Source organism: Megalops cyprinoides, chromosome 12, assembly GCF_013368585.1.
Source record: "Megalops cyprinoides isolate fMegCyp1 chromosome 12, fMegCyp1.pri, whole genome shotgun sequence".
Lineage (NCBI taxonomy): Eukaryota > Metazoa > Chordata > Actinopteri > Elopiformes > Megalopidae > Megalops > Megalops cyprinoides.
In genome coordinates this window covers 10,286,496-10,309,571 of record NC_050594.1, presented here as the reverse complement: position 1 = coordinate 10,309,571, position 23,076 = coordinate 10,286,496, and the positions used below count along the sequence as shown (strand labels likewise).

At 46.9% G+C, this 23,076-nt stretch overlaps 2 protein-coding genes across 4 annotated transcripts in view; one reads left to right on the top strand and one right to left on the bottom strand.

Moving 5' to 3' along the window:
* Positions 1-8,085, top strand: part of LOC118787328 (probable palmitoyltransferase ZDHHC14) — a 53,434-nt gene extending 45,349 nt beyond the window's left edge. Inside the window, exons 7-10 of one of the 2 annotated variants that reach the window (XM_036542850.1) lie at positions 1,054-1,156; positions 1,422-1,531; positions 2,532-2,634; positions 7,714-8,085. In XM_036542850.1, the coding sequence (XP_036398743.1) occupies positions 1,054-1,156; positions 1,422-1,531; positions 2,532-2,634; positions 7,714-8,058 (661 nt within the window). In that variant the 3' untranslated portion in view covers positions 8,059-8,085. Of the gene's footprint in view, positions 1-1,053; positions 1,157-1,421; positions 1,532-2,531; positions 2,635-7,668 lie in introns of both variants that reach the window. The other variant, XM_036542849.1, reaches the window with a different exon arrangement.
* Positions 8,086-11,151: 3,066 nt separating this feature from the next.
* LOC118787135 (ribonucleoside-diphosphate reductase subunit M2-like) lies at positions 11,152-16,056 on the bottom strand. 2 transcript variants are annotated; one of them, XM_036542582.1, is made up of 10 exons: positions 15,934-16,056; positions 15,696-15,770; positions 15,403-15,552; positions 14,356-14,472; positions 13,871-14,004; positions 13,613-13,707; positions 13,057-13,190; positions 12,269-12,373; positions 12,061-12,174; positions 11,152-11,407 (listed from the first exon to the last, which is right to left on the bottom strand). In XM_036542582.1, exons 1-10 carry the CDS (start codon positions 16,012-16,014, stop codon positions 11,255-11,257), a joined length of 1,158 nt encoding a protein of 385 aa, XP_036398475.1. In that variant the 5' UTR covers positions 16,015-16,056; the 3' UTR covers positions 11,152-11,254. The 2 variants fall into 2 exon arrangements, with proteins under 2 accessions (XP_036398475.1, XP_036398476.1); XM_036542583.1 differs by having other exon boundaries at positions 15,403-15,540.
* Between the last annotated feature and the right edge of the window lie 7,020 nt (positions 16,057-23,076).

Sequence of the window (23,076 nt, the reverse complement as noted above, 5' to 3'; positions counted from 1 at the left end):
GCTCATATGAAGCACCAGGTGAGGGGACTTCCTGCCCAATAAGCTCATGAAAGAATTAGGCAGGAGCTGAAAGCTTCCGACCCTGTGGCCCTCCTGGACTGGTTTTTCCTGTTCCAGCCATTTACTCAAAACCTTCTCTCCTTTTTTCCCTTTTTCACCTCTCCCAGGTTTACTGGTGTCCAGGGCTTAAGAATTTCACTGAGCTGGAAGTGCCAGGAACCGTTTACGCGTGAGCTTTTCTGTGGAGCGATGTTTCACCTGCAAATGACAGTGACTAACAAATGGGCTCGGCAGGGAGCACTTTTTTGGGGCTGTAATTGCTGGAGTTATCGGGTCATCTGCGAGGCGCACAGGAGTGTGGGTAATGCTGCCAATGTCAAAGATGGAGAAAAGGGCCGATAAGATCTGTCAGATCTCCCCTGGGCTTTTCGCCTGGCTGATACGATCTCTCAGATCTCCCCTGGGCTTTTCGCCTGGCTGATACGATCTCTCAGATCTCACCTGGGCTTTTTCGCCTGGCTGATACGATCTCTCAGATCTCACCTGGGCTTTTTCGCCTGGCTGATAAGATCTCTCAGATCTCACCTGGGCTTTTCGCCTGGCTGATGGCGGAGAGTGAGAGGGAGACGCTGAGAGACGTGTCATTGCGGACCCTACAGAGGCCACCCGTGCTGCCAGGCCTGAGCGCTGGTTGTGTGTTCCAGAGAAAAGATGGAGGATGGAAATATCGATAAATTAATAAAAAGAGGAGAAAAGAGCTGTCTTTCATTTAGTGTGGGTGATGGAGAGGAGAGAGAGTTGTGTGTGTCTGTGTGTGTTTGTGTGTAATTGTATTGTGCCAAAAGTATGTGTGCATGTATATAATAAACATCACTGAATGTGAATGTGCCTTGTGCTGAATGGGTGTGTATGTATGTAATCAGTGTGCAGAGAGAGTGTGTGTGTGTGTGTGTAATAATACTGTGCTGAATGGGTGTGTGTGTGTGTGTGCGCGTGTGTGTGTGCGCACGTGCATGTGCACTCTGATGGCTTGTTCTCCTTGACTGCTGGCACCGTGCTGGAGGTGGTGGTGTGCTTCTTCTCCGTCTGGTCCATCGTGGGCCTGTCCGGGTTCCACACCTACTTAATCAGCTCCAACCAGACCACCAACGAAGACGTGAGTACTGGCCTGCTACCCTACCCCTGTTCCCCCTGCTGGGAGTCTACCCCTGAGACTCGTGGGCAGGGCCGTTTCAGCACTGTCCTGTCCCACACAGAGAGTCATTCTGTCTGTCTGTGAGCGGAGGCAGGGTGCTGGGGGAGGAGGATATACAGGCAGATATGAACTTTGACCGGACCAGTTTCAGAGCAGAGGGAAATGAGTCTGGCGCTCATGGTGTACTCCCAGCGGCTCACTCCTCCCCATCCCGTCTCCCCTCCAGATTAAAGGATCGTGGTCATCGAAAAGAGGGAAGGACAACTACAACCCATACAGCTACGGGAACATCTTCACCAACTGCTGCGCGGCGCTTTGCGGGCCCCTCCCACCCAGGTGAGTGCTGCTCGGCGGTCCAGCAGGGCGGCGCTCACGAGTCGCCAGAGTGAGGAAGCCTGGAATTGGCTGTTACACATCTGTTTGAGCCACACCCCCCCTGCACTGCATAGAAAAATGCTCTGAGATGTACATAAACACTCTGTTTAAAAGCCATTAAATGTCAGTGCGTTGGGGGTGGGTACTGTGAGGGCTCCTCATCCCCAGGGTGTTACACACCAGGAATGACATCAGCGAGAGGTGGGAGAGTGTTTATGCACAGGTGGTGACCATCTGCGCAGTGTGTGTGTGTGTGTGTGTATGTGTGTGTGTGAGAGGGAGGGGGGATGCCCAGCAGCAGATGCTCTACAGCTGTGTTCATTTGCAGCCTCTGAGCTGATGCACACTCACACACAAACACACACACACACACACACACACACACACACACACACACACACACACACACACATACACACATACAAAACACATGCTCGCCAACACACACTCATATTGTAATTGTACCTGTGCCAGGTATGGAGATGCTTTTGTTCACACTCATATAAAGATGCTGGCCTCTGAGTTTTATTTTACGGTGAAAAGTTGCCATGCGCTCAAACATCATACTCTACGTCAATCCCATGGAGAGAGAGAGAGAGAGAGAGAGAGAGAGAGGGAGGGAGGTCAGGAGAGCCACAGCCATGCAGATTTTTCGGATGTTGCACAGGTTCACAGATTTTTCAATCATCTGAATGGCACTTTCTCCTCTCTTGGCTCACTGACAGCCAGTCTGCATATTATAACGATGGGTCAGTCTGTGCAGGGCTGATCCGGAAACAGAAGCTTCCGGTCCTTCTCCTTAGAACTCCCCCGGAGGACTGAGCAGACTGTGATTAGGGGCTCGGAGAGAAGATTCCTGTCCTCCTCTGCACTGCTGACTGCCTTGTTCTAAATAGATCCATGTTGCCTGTGTGATGTCACTGACTTTGCCATTGTTATTCCCTTGCCTCCATTCTTTTAGTCTAATTGACAGACGGGGCTTCATCCAGCCGGACACGCCCCAGCCTGCCCCGCCCACCAATGGGATCACGATGTATGGGTCTACGCAGTCGCAGAGTCACATGGTAGGAGCTCCGCGCTACAGCCCATCTCTGCAGTGACTCTCTGTGCCAAGGGCCAATGAATGTGTCCTGTCCTGCTTGCTCTCTGAGTGTGTGGCTGTGTGTGTGTGGTTAATACTTACATTGTCTAAGTAAAGAATTCTGTTCTTGTTTAATTGTTGAATACTAATCTTGTATACGTGATTATTGCCAATAACGGGTAAATAATAAATACTAATCTTGTATGAGTGATATATACTGATCCTTGTTAAATAAGGAATAATGATCTTGTGTGAGTGGTGAGTGCTGATTTTGGTAAAATCATAATGCAGGTTTGTGCAAAATGGGACAGAATGTCGGGGCTTGTGTGTGTCACAGTGGGGTGATTCAGAACCCCCTCTCTAAAGAAATTGGAACTATCCGGCCGATGAGAACACGTCCCCTAACACAGCCCCTGAGTGTTTGCCCCCTTCTGACTGGATGGGCAGACGCCTCTGTGGGCAGACGCCTCTGTGGGCAGACGCCTCTGTGGGCAGACGCCTCTGTGGGCAGACGCCTCTGTGGGCAGACCCCTCTGTGGGCAGACCCCTCTGTGGACAGACCCCTCTGTGGGCAGACCCCTCTGTGGACAGACCCCTCTGTGGGCAGACCCTTCTGACTGCGGACGGGGAGACGCTCCTTATCTCCCAGGCTGCGCTGATGGATGCCAGCCTTTCTCCTCCCACGATCACTAGCGTTCTAATTGCTTCAGGACGCCGTCCAGGGAAACCGACAGGGTTATCGCCATGCTCGGGTCAAAACCAGCATGCCACGCAAGCAGAAAAAAACCTGTGCAGAGCTTTCCTTAAGCACTGTGTATAAATCTGCTTTCACGGGCTGTGCGGTGGGAGGTGAGCGTGTGCTGAATAAGATCTCTCCCCCGGCGTGTGCGTGTGGTGACACCCCCCTCCACAGATCGCCTCCTTTTTTTAACCGCCGCCTCACTGTGGCACGACTTTCAGAGAACCACACAGCAATGGAGCACGCAGGTTACTCCAGCTATCAAGGAGAGTGGAAAATGGAGATAGATTGAAATGCCAGAGAGTGGCCTGTTGTGTTTTTCTGTAGCACAGGGTATGTATAACAGGGAGGCACTCATTAAGCGAACCAGTGCAGAGCACCTGTGAGTACCTGACTAATGTCTTGCGGTGTTTGGAGCAGGGGTTTCTGCATGTCTGTGACTTTCAGCTCCCCTCATAGCTTTGATCCACACCCAACACACAAAACCTCATTTACAGCAAGTGACAGTGTGTACAGTTTGGCCTTTGAACTGAAACACCCCCCCCCCCCACCCCTCAGCACTGTTCAGTGAGGGGGTGGTGATTCAGATATTTTCAGACAAAGAGAGGGCTGAAAATAGAGGGCGCTTCAGCGACGGAGACGTGGGTGTCTCCGGCCCCCGGATGTTTTTGTGACGGCAGACACGTGTCGTTGCTTGGCCGCGTCAGCGCCCTCCCCCTCCCCGCCTCATCTCCCCCTCCCCGCCGGCGTTAATGGGGCCGTTCCTGGAATGGCGGAGGCAGTCAGCGCGGCGGCCGTTATCGCTGCGGGTGATGCCATCGAACCTGCAGATCCCTGCTGCTCGCACCTTCTCAGGAGCGACGCTCATTTAAAGAGTTCTGTCCTCGTTTCAATTTCATGTTTAATCCATTCTCTACCCGGTTTCTTTTTGGCTTTTTAACTGGATTGTGGGCAGCAGATTGTGGCTGTCTGCTCTCAGGCTCACAGCAGTCTCCTCTCGGTGTAAGTTGTCCCCAGATGAACTGGGACAGCAGCTTGAGGTCTTGGTTAGGGCACAGGGTTACCAGTACATCATAGGCTCGAGTCCCAGATTGACGTGCAGTGCTGTTGTATAAGAATGCTGAGCTGCTCTGATGTGCAGTGTGATCTGTGGAAGGGCTCCCGCTGAGGCAAAGTGCAGTGTGAAAACGCGATCACAGACGTAGGATGAACACAGACCTCCAGGGCAGGTCTGTGCATGTCTGAGATTTCCCTCCTCTTTCCAGTGATTTATACCCTGGCAGCGCCAAACACCCAGCACTGTAACAACTAAACACACCTAATCTACATTACTGCAATAACTAATTACACCTAATACACATTACTGCAATAACTAATTACACCTAATACACATTACTGTAATGGCTAGTGTAGTGGTGAGGTCATTCGGTTACTTCTGCTGTGTGATCTAGCCAACCATTTCCACACTAAAATCACCACACTAATAAAACAAATCCTATTTAGTTACACAAACTCCACTTGCAGCAAGTAGATTTTTTTTGATCGCAGAATCAAACGGTTTAACATCAGTTACATTCCATCTAAATTGGCATTTTCATTCATCTCTTTGATACGCTTCTGTTTGTTTGAAGAGTTTTAAATCCCATGGATTGCGCTTTAATTCTGAGGATTAATTTTACATGCGCGCACGCACACGCACACACACACACACACGCACACACACACAGTATGGTGGAATCCATGGTTTCTGTAGCAGCGTTTGTTTCCTGGGCTATAGCAGTAACAGTATGGCACTGTATCACTGTACCATCTGCACACATTTCGTCAGTGTTACTGGTTACTGTTGTGAATATAATGGGATTTGCCTTGGCAGTAAATTCTAATGTGATATAAATGTTCCCTCTGTTTCCAGGGGAGGGGACACTATGCGTCACTTAATCCACAGCAATATCATATAGACGCATAATCCCTCCGAGAACCAGCAGAACCGGTCACTGCTGACGAATGCTTACTGTCTCTAAACTGCCATGACCTTTTTAGCAGGCATGCTGTTCTCCTGCACTACAGCACAGCAAATCCAGGGATATAGACCTGACATGATGGGTTTACCCAGGTCAGGACCACAGGGAGACAAATAAAACATGAACACCAGACGCATGAGACTCCGCAGTACATTGCTAATCAGAATTCTGCTGATTAATATGCGAGAGTCACAGGCACACAGGACTCAGCTGGATAATGCGAGAGTCACAGGCACACAGGACTCAGCTGGATAATGCGAGAGTCACAGGCACACAGGACTCAGCTGGATAATGCGAGAGTCACAGGCACACAGGACTCAGCTGGATAATGTGAGAGTCACAGACACGCAGGACTCCTTTGTGAGCTGGATAATGTGAGAGTCACAGACACGCAGGACTTGGTGAGCTGGATGATGCGAGAGTCACAGACACACAGGTCTGCTATTACTGTGAAAAGGGGTCCTTCTCAGGCCCCTCCCTCTCGGTGCAGCTGCCCTGACAGGGCCCATTCGCTGTGTGACATGTGAAAGCGGCCCCCATGCAGTGTCTGTGGGGAATGTGGAATGATGGGCTTAATTACTGTAATTGAGCCTGAGTGCGTCCACTTCCAGCCCGTGTCTGAATGGAGAGGGAAAAATGACCGGAATGCTAATGGCTCCGACATGCAGATCAGGGGAAGCACTGGCGTGGTGCTGGGAGGGGGCAGCTGCGTTGACTGCACATTATCGGTCAGATTTTCATTGGGAGACTCAGGAGGCAAACAGCATGTCCGTTTTTACACTGTGTCACTGAGCAGACGCTGTTAGCCACAGCAGTGTACAGAGTGATTGTATTATTGGTAGATTGAATCTATACAACATTCAGAACACAGCAGAGCACGTGTGAGTGTGTGTCAGAACCTTGCATAGTGTTGCACTCTAGTGCTACTGTAGATAAGCTCTACAATAAATTCACAAGTACAATACAGTGTACGTCACAGTAATACAAAGGCTGGAGGAGTGAGGGAATCAGAAATGTTATCACAATGGCTGTTCATTGTTACCACATCAGGTTCAGGATCTACATGACTGTGTTACGTTTTTATTCTGCATTGATCTGATCGCTGATTGATAGCTCAGTCCGCTGGCCTTACCAGTGTGAGCAGTGTAAACCACAGAGGTAAACCCTGTCTGCCTGTCCATCCAGAGCATCTCTGCAGTCCGTCTCAGAGCTTGCTGAGCAACTGACCCATCAGCTCACTCCTCTGCACCCACTCATACACACACTTACACACCCTCACATACTCAGTCACATAGTCACTTACTGTACACACACTCAAACTTAGTCACATTCTTTCTATCACGCACACACACACACACACACACACACACACACACACACACACACACACACACACACTTCCATCACTGCACTCATTATTGATCAGTATATATATCTTTAAGTAACATCACCCATTGAAACGCACAAACACCTGGAACATGGCTTTACAGAAACATTGATCAGCTCAGTTTGCATAATCAATACGTAATGAATATTCCTGTAGTTTACCTGCTTGTATTTTCACTTTGAAAAATGCCTACATTGCCTTTATGTTTGTGGTAGGGCTGTAAAGTGTTTATTGCGATTCCCTGGCCTGTTTGAAAAGCAGTTTTGTGTCACAGTTCAGTCTGGCTTTATTGATCAGTTGATTGCACCTTGTAGCCCACTCTCACTCAGTAGCTTCACATCAGATATGCCTCGATCATCCTGCCTCACAGAGTAGCCTCCCATCAGACCTGCCTTGATGGTACCTCCTGTGTTGTGGTCAGTTCTGTCTCAATGCTGGGGGTGAGGCTTCATAAACCTCATCATGGGCGGAGCTACCACTGTCAATCACTGAAGCCTCATTCTCCCAACCCAACAGCTGTAATTACACTGCTTGCCCTGCTTGCAGATTCATCTGCTTGTACGGCACCCAGATGGAGGTGAATCTCTGTTCTTTTCCCACAAGGGCCCTCCACACAGTCAGTAATTATGTTCTGTTACAGTGTCGCTTTCAAAGGGTTTAATTGCCTTGGAAGTTTTGAAGTGTGCTGGAGTGGATGGTGTGTCTTGGGATGTGTCTGAGCGAGGCCTTTAACGTCTCCTTTCTCTCTCCTCCATCCACCTCGTTTCTCATGGCAACCCCTCCCTGCTTTCTTTTTTCTTTTTTTAAATCCTGATCATGTCGCCGGTGTCATTACTACCCCTCCCCCATCTCTCTCTCTCCCCGTCTCAGTGTGACCAAGACCAGTGCATTCAGAGCACCAAATTCGTTTTGCAGGCGGCGGCCACGCCCCTGCTACAGAACGAGCCGGTCATCATGGCCAGCGAGCCCCCCCTGCCGGCCCGGACCTCCCTGGGGGGCCACTGCACCTCCCTGCCCCTGGGCCAGCCCACCCCGCCCACCTCCACGCCCAACCTGAGCTGCGAGGCGGACCTGATCCCCCACCAGGAGGGGGTACACCACCACTTCCTGACGCCCGAGGAGGCGCCCTCGCCCCCCGGCATGCTGCCCTGCGGCAGCCCCCTGGACCACAGCCACACCATGCAGTTCTACAGCCCCGCCAGCCAGGACTCGCTGCACGAGGACTCCGTCAGAGGCCTGGTCAAACTCAGCTCCGTCTGACCGGCAAGTCACCCCCCCCACCCCCCACCCCCCAAACACCTGGACTGCACCCCTCACCTCCTCAATCCAGTCCTCACCTAGCCAACGTCTTGCCAATCCTCCTGCCAAAGCTGGTGTTGGTGATACAGCTGAACACACCCCCTCCCGAACACCAGAGAACCTTTAAGCTCCCTCCCACCCCCGTGAAAATACAGCCACGCCCCTCCGGGCAGGGTAGAACGAGGTGATTGGCTGTATTCCAGTAATTGCTGACTGAGGCAAACAAACAAACAAAAAAAAAATGCTGCTTTTTTTCCACTTCTGTATCTCGGGTCCAGCGGTAATCTTTTATAAAATGGACGCAGCCCGACCCGCTGATCGCCAATGGACGATGTCATCGCCTCTTTCTCTTGAGATTACTGTCGACTGTCACGCAGTGCAATCGGTAACGTGAGTTACTGTGTCGTGTTGCATATCGTTTCATTCTTTTTTTAAGTTACATGTTGAAAAATACGGTATTGTGTTGTGCCATACCAAGGTTTTTTTTCCCCCTCCAATTGTTATATTTCCTGTGGATATTAATAAAAATACAACTTTTTATCGGGAGGCTATGTCAAATCTGGCCTGATTCCCACAGAAAAGGTTGTTTTGTGGCTGTCATGTGAGGTGTTTATGCAGCGTGTGTAATCTGGTGACTGCCGCTGGGTGCTGATCAGCTGAGGGTAACGCTGAAGAGAAGCGTCGTTACACAGTGCGTTGTGGTCGTGTTGCTGGCCGCGGAACACGCCTGGAGCAGGTCGCAGGTTTTATTTTTTAATGATCCTTTCGTCCCAAGATCTCCAGCTCTATCATGGACGCCGATATTTGTCAATGGAAACAAAGCAATATGTGTTCCTGTCTTGTCATACTAAAAAAAATTTTTTGGGTGCAAGTACTGTTAAAAATAGGCAAGTTCTGGAAAAGTAACAGCTCAGCCTCCGAGCCATAATGAGTCACTGTTCACCGCGTGTAGCGAACGTTGAGGAATGTCACTGCCGCCTTGAAAAGCAGCTCCTGATGGCAGCCTTCTCGGGTAAGGGACAGGGACATGCATGCCAATCTGCTCAGATGAGGTCATTTTAGGCCCAAGTAGTGTATCTGGCGCCATCTGGTGGATGTAGCAGTCATCTGCAGTTCATAATGGGTGGATCAAGAGTTTTTGCAGGAGTGGAGTGTGCTGGTCCAGCTATGGCCCAGAACGTTGAGTAACAGAAGGTATGGGGGTAAAGGGGGGAATGTTATCAGAATAGCAGTAAGCTGAATATACACCTTCAATTGTGAATTTTACGTAACCTCTTGTTCATAGTGCTTGCACATGCATACTGTTAATCATTATTTCACAAATTGTTTCTCACTCAGTGAGCTGCAGTTGACAGTTTTGAGACATACATAAACCATTTTGATTGTTTCCTAACAATGAGAGAGCTTTCATCTTACCTGCTTTTCAGGATATAAGAAGCAATGCTATGTTGGTTATGTAATTCATTATTAGTGGAATGTTGTTTCTGATTTGAAACGGACGGAGAAAAATTTAACACACCACTCAATTACATGGGTAAAAGCGCGCTGCTAGAAGGAAACCCCGGTGCATTGTGGGCAACGTCTTCATGGAGGAAGTATCCGAGGTTACTCTTTGGTTAGCAGTGCCCTGATTGGTTAATATGTGTTCAGCTAGGTGGTGTTGCAGTGAGGATTGCTCATTTAAGCTAGGAGGACAATTGCCACAGTGCAGGAGGCTTGGTAGCACTGTCAACGTGCAATGGTCCTGCAGGGAGTAATGGTGTGGGTCCAGCTTACTTCAGCAGACAGCATATCTCTTACAGATTTTGTATGCCGTATTGTCACAGTAAAAGAAAGGGAAAGGTGCAAATTAAAGAAAGGAAAGATCATACTGCACAATATAAAACGGTAAAGTAATTGTCGATACATTGACCTAAAGGCTATAGACGGCACAGTAAAGGTGGGGAATAAATGAAAGGTCATTATGGTAGTAGTCACTGCGGCTATATCCTTCTGTCATTAACTGGTGAGAAGCCAACTTAAATTGAAGGTCAGTCCATTATCGCTTAATGTGATGGAGGCAACCTGTCTACATCCAACGGACAGCTGAAAAAGTGAGTGGTTAATCTGAACTCTGCTATTTGAAATTGGCATCGATTTTTAAATGGCTAACCTTTTACCTCCTGAAGTAGTTTAGCAGTGATTTCAAATAGCTGAGCTTTCTCTCCTGTAGCATTTCCAAAGTGACACAGTACCGCAAAGAAGGGTTGTCAGGGAGTCTGTGCACAGTTAATGCTTAAGCTTTCGCACCTTCCACACTGCACAGTACTTCAGACCCTGCAGCCATCAGCCCAGGGATTTTTAAATAAGGAGCGCGAGATGTTACATTACATTACAGTATTGCCATTTAGCAGACGCTCTTATCCAGAGCGACTTACATCAGTTCTTTTAACTAGCTATCCATTTATTCACCTGGATATTTACTGAGGCAATTGTGGGTTTAGTACCTTGCCCAAGCGTACAGCGTTAGCGGACTTGTTCCTGTTCCTTAACCCCCGTGTTACACTGCCGCCCCACGCAGCGCTGCTTGCTTTGGCCGTTTAAATGATTTCTAAAATGAGTCAAAGAGCCAAAATTAATTTTTAAAAGCTTTTCCTACAGCAATAAAACCAGTCAAAGGTCACCATGACAAGAACATCACTTAATTTAGAATCATTTATTCTGTAAACATATGTACAGGTATTAACATAGGTAACATTTTAAAAAAGCCTCAGTAGCTAATCAGCTGTAACGTTTTAATCTTGTTACTGGTAAGGCTGTGACCTCTGAACAGACGTCTGGGCAGACCACTGGTAAGGCTGTGACCTCTGAACAGACGTCTGGGCAGACCACTGGTAAGGCTGTGACCTCTGAACAGACGTCTGGGCAGACCACTAAGAACAAGTTACTTGTTATCAAGTTAAACAATAATTTACATGCAAACAAAGAAGACAGTCATGGGTGGGTGGGCAAGCAGTCCAAGACCCACCCATCCATCTACAGCCCAAAAACCAAGAGCCAAAACCTGCAGGGGATGCTGGGAGTTGGAGTCCAGGAGGTTGTCTATGGTTAGTTTCTATCAGTGTTTTTTACTTTTTGTCCGTTGCTCTCTCCCCCTTCGCTGTGCCCTGGGGAGGGATCAGAAATCGGCATCCAGTCGGAAGGTGTTGTCTGTGGGGCCCGACATCACGCCCATCCGCTGATACTCCCCCACCCGCTTCTCGAAGAAGTTGGTCTTCCCCTCCAGCGAAATGTTCTCCATGAAGTCAAAGGGATTCTCAGCCCTGTAGACCTGCAAGCACCACAGTCAAGGTCATCTTTCAGCCCTGCGCATGTACATCTACAAACAGTGTCATTTTTCAGGGGTGGTGGGGAGGGTGTGTCTCCAGGCCTGGGAGTGCCTTTTGTACCAGCCAGTCTCAAACGGCATAAGTTTGTGCTTTTGATCAGCTTTCAAAATGAATTCAACAGAATGCCGTTTTACTCTGCATCACTGGCTTTGTTTGGAGCATAGCAATGGGACACAAATACACTCAGGTGCAGAGATCCAAGTTCTGATTCACTCAAAGATAAAGACATGGCCACAGAGCATTACAGCATTAGCCGAGGAACATCCCCATTGAACTCCAGTACCAGTTAATGGAAGCGGTTTCGTCAAGGCACACATCTATTTCTGACACAGTGTTGCGCCAGCGGGCAGGTCATTCTAATCTGCAAATTCAGACTGAAGATCAATTAGAAGCTCATTGTACTCAGGGAAGTTCCAGATAAAATGAACTAGCGTAACAGAGGGGCCTCTGGGAGAGCCTGGCCTGTTCAACATTAGAATGGTTTATTTTAGCTCGCGGAATGTGCCCAGCAGTATCAGAATGCCTAAAGCATGCAGGGCTTAAGCTGCGGTTTTCTGACTGCCCGTGACAGAGGAGAGAGGAGAGAGAGATTCACCTTGCCGAATCCCAGCTCCAGCAGGAGTCTGTCCGCCACGAACTCAATGTACTGTTTCATCAGGTCGCAGTTCATACCGATCAGCTTCACGGGCAGGGCGTCGGTGAGGAACTCCTGCAGAGACGCGGGGAAGGGCGGGATTAGGAGGCCAGGAGGTGGCGCTGTGGAAGTGCTCCATCCACATACTGACCCGCAGACACACACGTACCTGTTCGATCTCCACAGCGTTGGCGATGATGCGCCTGACCTTCTCCTCCGAGGGCTTGTTCACCAGGTGTTTGAACATGAGGCAGGCGAAGTCGCAGTGCAGCCCCTGAAAAATGCATTCGAGTCAGGAAAGCCATGGTCCAGGGCGTTCAGCTCATCTGTATATATGACCTCTGAAAGAGCAGACAGACCACACCAGGAGGGGCGGTCGTGTTCTGGTCCATCTGAACATTACATTGACATTTAGCAGACATCCAGAGCGACTTATAGGTTGCAGTTTTTTTTTTTTTTTTAAAACATGTTATTCATTCATACAGCTGGATTGAGTACCTTGCCCAAGGGTATAGCAGCAGTGTCCCAGTGGGGAATCAAACCAGCAACCTTTCAGTTATGACCCCTGCGGCTACACTGCCACCCCACATTACCAAGACACTGGTGAAACTCAGCCAATTCACATTAAAACTACCACAATGGGTGTGTCCACCCAGTGCCACACTTTAGTGCCAAATAACCTGCATGTCACCACCAGCCTGGTCAAACCAGACCCTGAACTGACAAGGTTCTAAACCTGATTTATAGAGAAGGGAGCTGTGAACAACCACCCCAATATGTTTTCAAGTGATGCTATTTTACATAAAAGTGGACATATTTAAAAGCTGGACCATGGCTGGACCCGTTGTTTAAAATTATGAATGAATAAATATGGTCTTAGGGTTTTACTGTGTCACAGAATCTCCCGAGATGCTTTTTAAGATCATGAATGATGTCACAATGGAGGGCCACACCCACCTCGTCCCTGCTGATCAGCTCATTGGAGAAGGTGAGGCCTGGCATCAAGCCCCGCTTCTTCAGCCAGAAGATGGCGGCAAACGACCCAGAGAAAAATATCCCCTCCACAGCGGCAAAGGCCACCACACGCTCACCTAGGGAAACAGACAAGGGGCACAACTCAGGGCGCTCATCCGTCAATCCGAACCTCTCCTCAAATCATATGCAGCCCACACTGTGTGGCAGAGTGGCACCTGCAGGTGCGAATTCTCAGTGGGACACAGCTGTTGTGCTCTTGATCAGAGGTGGACACCTCAGCTTCAGAAAGTAAAAGTCCTGCCATGTATTTGTTCTAGCCATTCTCTAAACAAGGTGATTTCACTAATTAGCTCCTCTACCTGGCTGAAGAGTTGTGCCAATTAAATTCAGCTGGTGTAATGAATGGCTAGATCAAATATGTGGCAGGACTGTTTCTTTCTGGAGCCGGGGTGTCCACCTCTGCTCTTGATCAACCTGAATTATTTAAGTCAGCATCCAGCGGAAAAAAATGGCATCAGTTTAAGATAAAGCAGCATACCATACTGTGCGTCTTTATTCCCAATCCAGTTCAGAGCCCAGTCGGCCTTCTTCTTGACGCACGGCAGAGTTTCAATGGCGTTGAAAAGGTATTCCCTTCACAAGGAGAGAGAGAGCGCTTTAATCACCATGTCACAACACAGCAGGAGTGTATTCAAATGACAAGCGTGGCAGAGTTCATTGAAAAGGAGCTTTTTAAAATGAGAAATAAAGGCACTGAGGTGTGTGTGTGTGTGTGTGTGTGTGTTGCCAGAATCACCTCTCTTGGTGGTCTTTGATGTAGGTGTCTATGAGCAAGCTGTACATTTCTGAGTGAATGTTCTCCATGGCGATTTGGAAGCCGTAGAAACAACGTGCCTCGGTGACTTGGACCTCCTGGCTAAAACGCTCCACCTGAGGAAAGCATGAAATCAGTCAATCCACTTGCGAAAGCAACACTATTGTTCAGTTCATCATTCAGTATCACATTCCACCAAACCACTCTCTGAAAACTGAACAAATCAGAACATGTTCAATGGCACCAGGCTGAACTGCAAACAGACCAAAAACAGGTTTGAGACGAATTAAAGGGGGATATTTTTACATTCAGGAGAAGCGTCATGGACAGACGCACTGACCTTGTGACCATATTTTAAAGGCGGTTTGTATGTCTTTTCTTCTGCAATCGGCGACCAGATCTGACACTGCCAAGGACAGGTAAAGTGACAGCGGGAGCGTCAGCAACACAGGGTGTGGTGCTCTTACCAGATTCTCATTGACGATGCCATCACTGGCGGCGAAGAACGCCAACACATGGGAGATAAAATATCTCTCCTCTTCCTTCAGGGACTCCCAGTCCAGCAGGTCTTTAGACAGGTCCACCTGGGGGAGATGGGTTTCAGAAAATCGTCAGATGTGTGCTCCAAGCCTAGCCTTCTTGTCTTGTTTTGCAAATGACTATAAAGACCTAAGGGGTACTCCCATTCATTGCCAAGTGCTGTGTGCCATACAAAAAATGCACCAATGTTTCTCATAAAAAGTCTGCCATTAGCATCTGTACATGATGTTTAATCTCCAGAGTACCGGCTAAAATATTAATACAAAGTATTAACCTCATCGGGGGGTAATTTGAACATTTAGATTGTGTAAATAAAGCCAAGTGGGGTAAAATTAATATTCACCCCCCCCCCCCCCCGACTAATGTTTATTTTAAAGTTAGTCAACATAAAACTGATTCAAAAGCGTTTTAGCCAAATCTGAAAACCACTGAACCAAACACACAAGACATTTACATTAAAGGTTTACAATTTTTCCTCTCTTCACATTTCAGAAGTGCTGAAGCAGAAAAACAGTACTAAAACCATTATAAGTTAAGCGCTCTTAAATTCAATCTGGGCATGTTTTGACCACCTATCTAGGTTGCATTGTTCAGCAGTGGCTGAACATTACCCAAGAGGCACATCTTACCCCACTGCCACCGTTTCAGGAAAACTACTGCAAGTACAAACTTAGATTGCGCTGCATGCCTGAAATCACATTTTTGCTCCATTGACCAGAGGCTCCATGTGATCCACCGAACCACATGACTGGTGCAGTAACTGCCATCAGTCACTCGCTAGATTCCGTGGATCGAATCCAAACAGCACAATGTTACTCACATGCTCAACGTACCCCACTGACAACTAATAAATGTTTAAAGTCTAAATAATCTCGCATTGATAAAAGAACCTTTCATAGTCCAAGTCAAAGCCGTGGTGAAATGCGTAATTGGGGCTACGTGGCTAAATCTGAGTTACAGGAACAGAACCAAACCTCTTCTGCTGTCCAGAAGGACGCCTCGGCTTTCTTATACATCTGCCAGATGTCGTGGTATTCGATCGGAAAGATGACGAACCGGCGGGGATTGTCTCTTAAAAGCGGCTCATCCTGCACGCTTGGCTTCTTAGTGTCCTTCGCCCTTTCCTAAGAGAGAGACATTAGTTTGGAGGGAAAGAAATCAATCGTTAGGCAAAAGCATCTGCGACGCTTGGCGCCAAAATGACGTGTCACACCATTTCCCACCATCTAGCTATGGCTACCAGGATATCTTTAGCTCAGGGACTTACCTGATTATCTGCGTCCTCAAAGATCTTTCTTGCCGTTTTGGACGCCAGGATTCGCGTTGAGTTTAGGCTGGGGGGCTAAAATGATAAAAAAAAAAATCATTGTAGCTAAAACAGGTATTAGTTCTCTAGCTAGCAAATCAACTCCGTTGTCCATAAACAGCTTGCTAACCAGCTAGCAGTCGCCACACTTGGCGACATGCAGAACCAGGAAAATATTCTTGCAAGCTAGTTAACTTACCGTGTTTTCTTTGTCTGCCAACGAAATCCTGGCCATTTTGGAAACGTCGTTTTTCGGAGATAGAGATCTAGATGACAACATTTTTGGTTTAAAAATAAGGCTTCGTAAACCTTGATAGCAAAGTAGCTGTTTTTGACAGCGTAGTGTATAAAATGTTAATAAATAAACGTATGAAAGCAATATATTAAAATCTTCTAAGTTGTCTGGACTATAAAAAAAAATGTAACAGCCAACTTTACCAGCGTTAGCTTGTTTCATTGACTACTAGCAATCTGAGCAGTGCTCACGATGCCCGGTCTTCTATCTTATTCGAGTTTTGGCGCTAGATCCACATAGCCAATGGAAATGTGTCATCAGACAAATAATTTAAATAAATAGTTTACTGGCAAATCACAGTGCCATTACGCTATTGACGTAAAAGCCACGTTCAGGGAATTTAAACCCTCCTTGGTCAATGTTGCCAGATGGTGTTGAAATCCTCTACTAAAGCTGATTTTCAAGTTTCAGGGATGCCAGTGGAAGCGTACGGGGATTACAGTGCCATTCAAAAGTTTGGACACAATTTTCATTATTTTTACTATTTTCCACATTTTATAATAACAGTATAGACATCAAAACTATGAAATCGCACAAATGGAACTATTCAGTGACTAAAACGTGTTACAAAAATATCAAAAATATTTTAGATTCTTCAAAATAGCAAAAAATATTTTTGATTAAAAATTTTGAGAAGAAATTCATAGACAAATATAAATCGTTAAGTTGATGCCTAAGAAACAAATTTCAAGCAATGAAGCGGTCACCACAACTTTTATGTCCAAAATCCTTGGCTTTGTTGGGGTTCCCATCGGTGTCCAAAGGACACAGACAGGTCAGAGGGCAAATAGTGACCTGGGGCTGTCCTTGGGGGTGCGGCTGTGCCTCGGGTTACCTGTGGAGGGGGAGTGGTGGAACAGGTTTGGGCAGATTTGAACTGGTGTTTATATAAAGGTCTGTGAGAGGTGGGGATGGTGTGCACAAACTGAGATGGACAAAGGGATGTGGCCCCTATTAACAACAATAATTGCTTACCTAACGGCGAAACTAACCTGATCTAGAAGAACACCGGACGCTCGTTCCACAACTGGTGAAATAAGCCTACAGTCTTCTGAGAAACACACTCTTCTGAGGAGAAATTTATTTCATTTAGCCTGCATCAGATAGGACCCAACAGCTTTGTGTTAAACGATTAATCCATTCTGTGTGCAACATCAGTAAAGCACTGGATTTAGACAAGTGAGGAAATGCACTGCTATTGTACCCTTGGGCAAGGTACAGGTACTTAAATTAAGTAAATATCCTGCTGCCTAAATTAAAGGTCACATATATTTCGTAATGTTGTTTATATTTTCTTCCATTCTTTTAAGCTTTGATGACAGACTGGATCCGTATAAATCACGCTGCTGTCACCTAAGGCATGGGATGTAAAGCAGCTTCTTGCACAGAAGGTAGGGGAAAGTTATATTTGTTTAGAAAGAATGTGCACCTCTCACAGACCTTTATATAAACACCAGTTCAAATCTTTCCAAACCTGTCCTGCTGCTCGCCCTTATCAGCAGCTCCCCCACAGGTAACCCGAGGCACAGCCGCACCCCCAAGGACAGCCCCCAGGTCACCATTTGCCCTCTGACCTGTCCGTATCCATTGGCCACCAATAGGAACCCCAACAGAACCAAGGATTTTGGACAATATAAAAGTTGTGGTGACCTCCCCCATTTCAATGCTGCACCAATTCCTGTGGAGTGAATAACTGGGGACACCAAACTCCTGAGGACAGATTGTTGTGTGTGTCTATGCCTATGAAACCACACACACACACACACACACACACACACACACACACACACACACACACACACACACATACACATACACATACACATACACATACCCACATCCCTTCAATAAAGCCTTGAACTGGATATCTGACTCCTGTGTTCTGACTGACACACCACTGCAACAGCAACATTCTCCTGAACCCAGCGCACAGGTGAAACTGCCCCCTTACTTTCAATAAATAAACCACACTTTTCTCTGTATAATGACCAATGTTATGTGGCAGGTGCCTCTTATGATAGGGTTCTTTGTCTAAAGGAGTTTGGCTTCCCGCACTTACATAGTACTTACATATTCTGTCTCTGTACCTGTCTACACCCTACAGAATCAATCAGCTTTGCGCTGTACTTAACTTACACAATTATTCCATAGGGGGGCACTGTTGTGATAATATTCCTCTAGATTCCGAATATTGCAGATTTAAGCATTCTCGATTGTATATAATGATAATAGAGCTTAAACGAGAATTATTTAGTGGAACATACAATGTTGAATGTTCAGCTGTCAGTCAGATAAAAATGTAGTTGAATCCATGTGTAGACAACATACAATTAAACACATCATTAAAATACATTAACCTATGTCATTGATAAATGCATCATAAATGCATTTTTTCTTGTTTGGTGGTAATGGTAATAATGAAGAAATTCAATTATATACTTTAACCCTATTCTGGCTGCAAAGTGGACCAATAAAAGCATGAATATATGGAGATCGCTACACAAATCTCACTGGCAGAAAGACTAATAATGTCTGAAAAATGGTTTCAGTAGATCCTCTTGGAAATTTTTGAATTTGAATTAAAACATGCAGATTTACATGAACAGACACCCATATGAATTTCATATTTAAAGTAAAATGTGCACTCAAAACAATTCTCTATGATCATTGGTCTGGTGTTCTCCACTTGAAATGTCTCTGTTTAAAAAACGCTGAAAACCATTTGTATTTTGGTCTTATAAATGGGAAGCATTCCACAAGACAAAGGGAAAATCAAAGCCATTTGAGTTCCATGGGACATGTGATGTCAAATGTTAGTATCCCACACACACTGTCTTTCTTGTGTCTGAGAACAGTTAGATCCAGTCTGAAATGAGCCAACAGCCCTGAGCTTCCAGGGAGGGATGTATTTCTGTCATATCTCCCTGGCCACACATCTGGTAACTATGTACTAAAGTGAGATAATATACATAAACACCGGACAAGCAATCAAAAGCAGCGGGTGTTTGACCTGCTCAGTCAATATGCTGTACACACGTCTCATTATATAAGAAACAAGTGAAAACAAGAAAAGTTCCTCCCTGGAGCTAGAGGCAGCCCATGCATACTTATCTCAGTTGTCACCAGAAGTATTTAAGACACCCACCAAGGATAGCTCCCAGGTCACCATTTGCCCTCTGACCTGTCCATATCCATTGGCCACCAATAGGAATCAAACAGAGCCACGGACTCAGTGAGTCAAGCCTGACATAAGGCTGGTAAGCGCCATCTAGGGGTTAGGACACCACTGCATGGCTCAAAGTCTGTAGAAGGTCACTGGAGCAAACTGTGCATCATGCAGTCCTTTGTGACCATGTCTAGCCAAGATGTGGGTGGAGTCCAGCCAAGATGAGCGTAGAGTCCCACTAAGATGTGGCTAGAGTTTCAGTGATATGTGGATGGAGTCCAGCTGGCATGTGGGCGGAGGCCAGCTGAAACTGGTGTCCCACAGTGACGTGAATGGGGTCCTCCTGAGATGTGGGGTCCACCTTAGATGTGTGTTAATCATGGCAGGTCAGGACCAGGTGGCTTCACAGTTGTTTGCGGGAAGAGAGTCGCTCTGATTTGCTGCCTCCTCCAGCACTCTACCCCAGGCCCCATGCCATGGTTCTTAGGCAAGCTTAGGCTGGCATCCAGGGGCTGCTTCTGGGAGGATCAAGTGATCAGCTCAAACGCTCCTGAATCCATGCATCAACAATGCAGTCTGCAGTCTCATTCCTCTCCCTTTCCCATGCAAAATTCGGATTTCAGGCCAGAACAGTACAGAGGGTTCTTTGGTAAGTCCATTTTAATTACATCCAGACTGTTGGTGTGCTCCCAGCTGTAATGATACTGATCAGACTTGTTTACCCACAGCCACATAGCTGAAGCCAAACCTTGAGAATGTGGTAATACCAGAGACTGTTGCAAATGGAACAGGTCCATCCTCACCATGCATCCTGATTTCAGCTTAGTAAAATCAAGCTGTAGTGATTTAAAGTTCATTAAAGCATGTAACACCCAGCAGACTTTTTAATGTTACTCATTCACCCCTCCCCACTTCAATTTCAGGGAGAGACTCCATCAGGTCCTCCAGAGAGTCTGGAGAGCAGAGCATGTGCAGCTTGTTAAAAAGCACAGCTCACTCAGATACTTTAATCATGCTTTTAATCCTGTGAATTTCCCCTCGCATCACACACAGCACCATCGTGCTACTACATGCCTTACCGCTAGAAACTGAGGGATTTTGCACTCACAGAGCCAGCAAGATTCAGATTTGCCTTCATATGTATCACTTTGTGATACAATTCAGAAGCCATAAACTTCACTCCAACACAGTCAGAGGTAGAGCACTGGACTAAATGAAAATTCTACATGTCTCTGTCATCTGAGAAACTTGCTCGTGCCCCACAAATTGCAGGGTGCCTTAGAGTGGTGAGACAAGCAACCTTTGCCGAGATACCCACCCCTATCCCCAGTGGAGCAAAGCCAATATGTTCCGCCACTGTGGCAGCCCGGTCATCATTGTCTGATGAGCAAACCCGGGTCTTAAAGTTCAGCTTGCTCTCAGGGTGAGCCCCTCAACCACTGAGCCACTCAGGAGCCCCTCTAAATTACACTGAGTGATTACACGAGATCATTTTTCAGGATATTCATTACTTGGTGGTGGTGGTGGTGGTGGTGATGGTGGGTGGTAGGTTCCAGACAGCTGTAGGACAGCATTTTGCAATGTTCCCATGCACCAAATCACTCAAAGTCACATTGACTTTTTGTAGGATCTGTCTAGAAGTGTCGCCATCTGTGCAGAAAAACACATGCAGTAAATGCGAACCCAGAGGAGGAAAAAAGCGAGTAAACACGCCGTGTTGGAATGCAGCTGAACCATGTGTCGTTTGTGGTGACCGATTTCTGCAGAAGACTGCGCTCCGTCCCCCACCGCCCCCCGACAGGACCAGCTCTCCCAGCGATGAGAAATCCAGGGAGACCTTTCCTCTGGGAGTCGCCCCTGCTCTGGTGACAGGCGTTACAGTGCTGAAAGGATTGTACATTTAGATTACATTTAACCTCTGACCTGCACCGCAGTAGTCAAGCCGGCTCTGAAAAGGGCTGCAGAAAAAAAAGCAGCCCACCAGTGTCTGCCTTTTACCCCAGCTGCACTCCGCAAGGGTGCAAAGTGGGAAACCGTGGCAACCCCCTCGCTGTCCCATCAGGAGTACTGAATGAGCCTCAGTCTCCGCTGCGCTCCGCACCCCAGGCCTCCGAGGTTACGGCACCCCCGAGGACGTCCTCCTTCCCTGGGACAAACAACCCATGGATAAATGCAATTTAAAAAAAATCCCCTGGCTTTGTCCTGAACGCTCTAAATTATGTAATTTGCAGAGAATGAGTAAAACAACAAAAAACATAGTTAAAATGAAAGGATATTCGTTTAAATTTCATGAGTGAAAGTCAGGGAAAACCTGCACAGCTGCAGGCTTAAATAGCCCCCCAGAGCTTCCTAAACACACTGCACATTAAAGCCTAAGAGGTCCTGCAAGAAAAGGCTATAATACTCTGAAACTATGTGCTGTAGCGAAGCCACAGTGACATGTATCACAGGGTTTATACACAGGGTTTTATGAGGGTAAATTTATTCACACAATCCAACGGCACTCTAAGTATGTTAATGATTTGCAGGGAGGATGGGTAGTCCAATAACACCCATGGAAATATTTATAAACATGTTCAGTAACAATATGCTCAGTATGAATGTGTCTAGTTCGATATTCTCACTGTAAATGTGTTTAGTATAATTATGCTCAGTGTAAATGTGCTTAGTATAAATGTTGACTGAATTCTTTCCACAAGCTCGTGGGTGTCCATGGTTGCCATGGAAACACTACAGTACTGATGCAATCTTCTCTGTTATACAACCCTGGCTTACAGTACCTGTCTAGCAAGGGAAAGTAACATAAAAATTAAATGTACTGTTACAGGAGGGAAGTTTTATTTCAATGTCATCACACTTTCTTACAACGGAACAAAATTCATAACACAACTAGCAAGTAAAACGGGGGCCTTTTTAAAAAAAAAAAAAAAAAAACTTTCTATCCAGAGTTAAGGGGTGGGGTTCTACAAGTCGACAAAATCCTTCGGACTTCCTGTACTGAGTGCAAAACATCTGTGGCAAGAACACCCTGCCAAAGCAGTGACCCAGCCATTAAGGCTCCTCAGAGCCAGAACAGAGTCCAAAACCAAACCACAAAACAAAGGCAGCCTCTGACAGCCCAACCCCATGTTACAGACAGCCAGCACTGACCAGGAAGAACTACAGGTCATACATGTGTCAGACGCTCTACTAAAGTATCCTAACACCAGCAGGGCGTGTTCTAACCCAGGAAAAGTTTAAAAGGAGGGCAGGACTCCCTCCATGAAAGGTTTCCCCTCTCAATGCCAAAGCCACCTCTAACCATCTCAGACTGGAAAACAGAACCATAGAACGCCCATCTGAGAAATCATAAGCTTACCTAAATGTGGTTCTCACATCCACACTGTTTGGATGTCACAGCCTAATTATGCTATTTATACGTTGATTTGCTTAACAGAAAAATTTCCAAGTGAAAGAGTGTTTGGCTGCTTCCCGTCACCCTGACTGAGGTTCACCACTTAGCCAGCGCATTGTTAACTGTGGGGGCACCACCCCTCCTTCTTACTTTAAGGAACAGGGGGTTCAAGGACCAGTCGCCGTCCTCTCAGACTGACAGTAAACTTGTGGCCGTAAACGCTGTCGCTGAAGGGAGGACACTGCCCCTCTATTGTGTGAGGAGTCCTGGCGGTGTGAATAAAGGCAAGCAGCCTGTTTACGATCTGACTGTTAAAGTGGAGAACAGCAGCCCTACCGAAAACACTGCCTGCGGAACTACAGTGTAGAAATACGATCCCAAATGCTAACCTCTAACTCCATCACCACAAACACACACACACACACACACACACACACCCCCGCACACACACCCCCGCACACACAGAAAAACAGCCATCTACTGAATG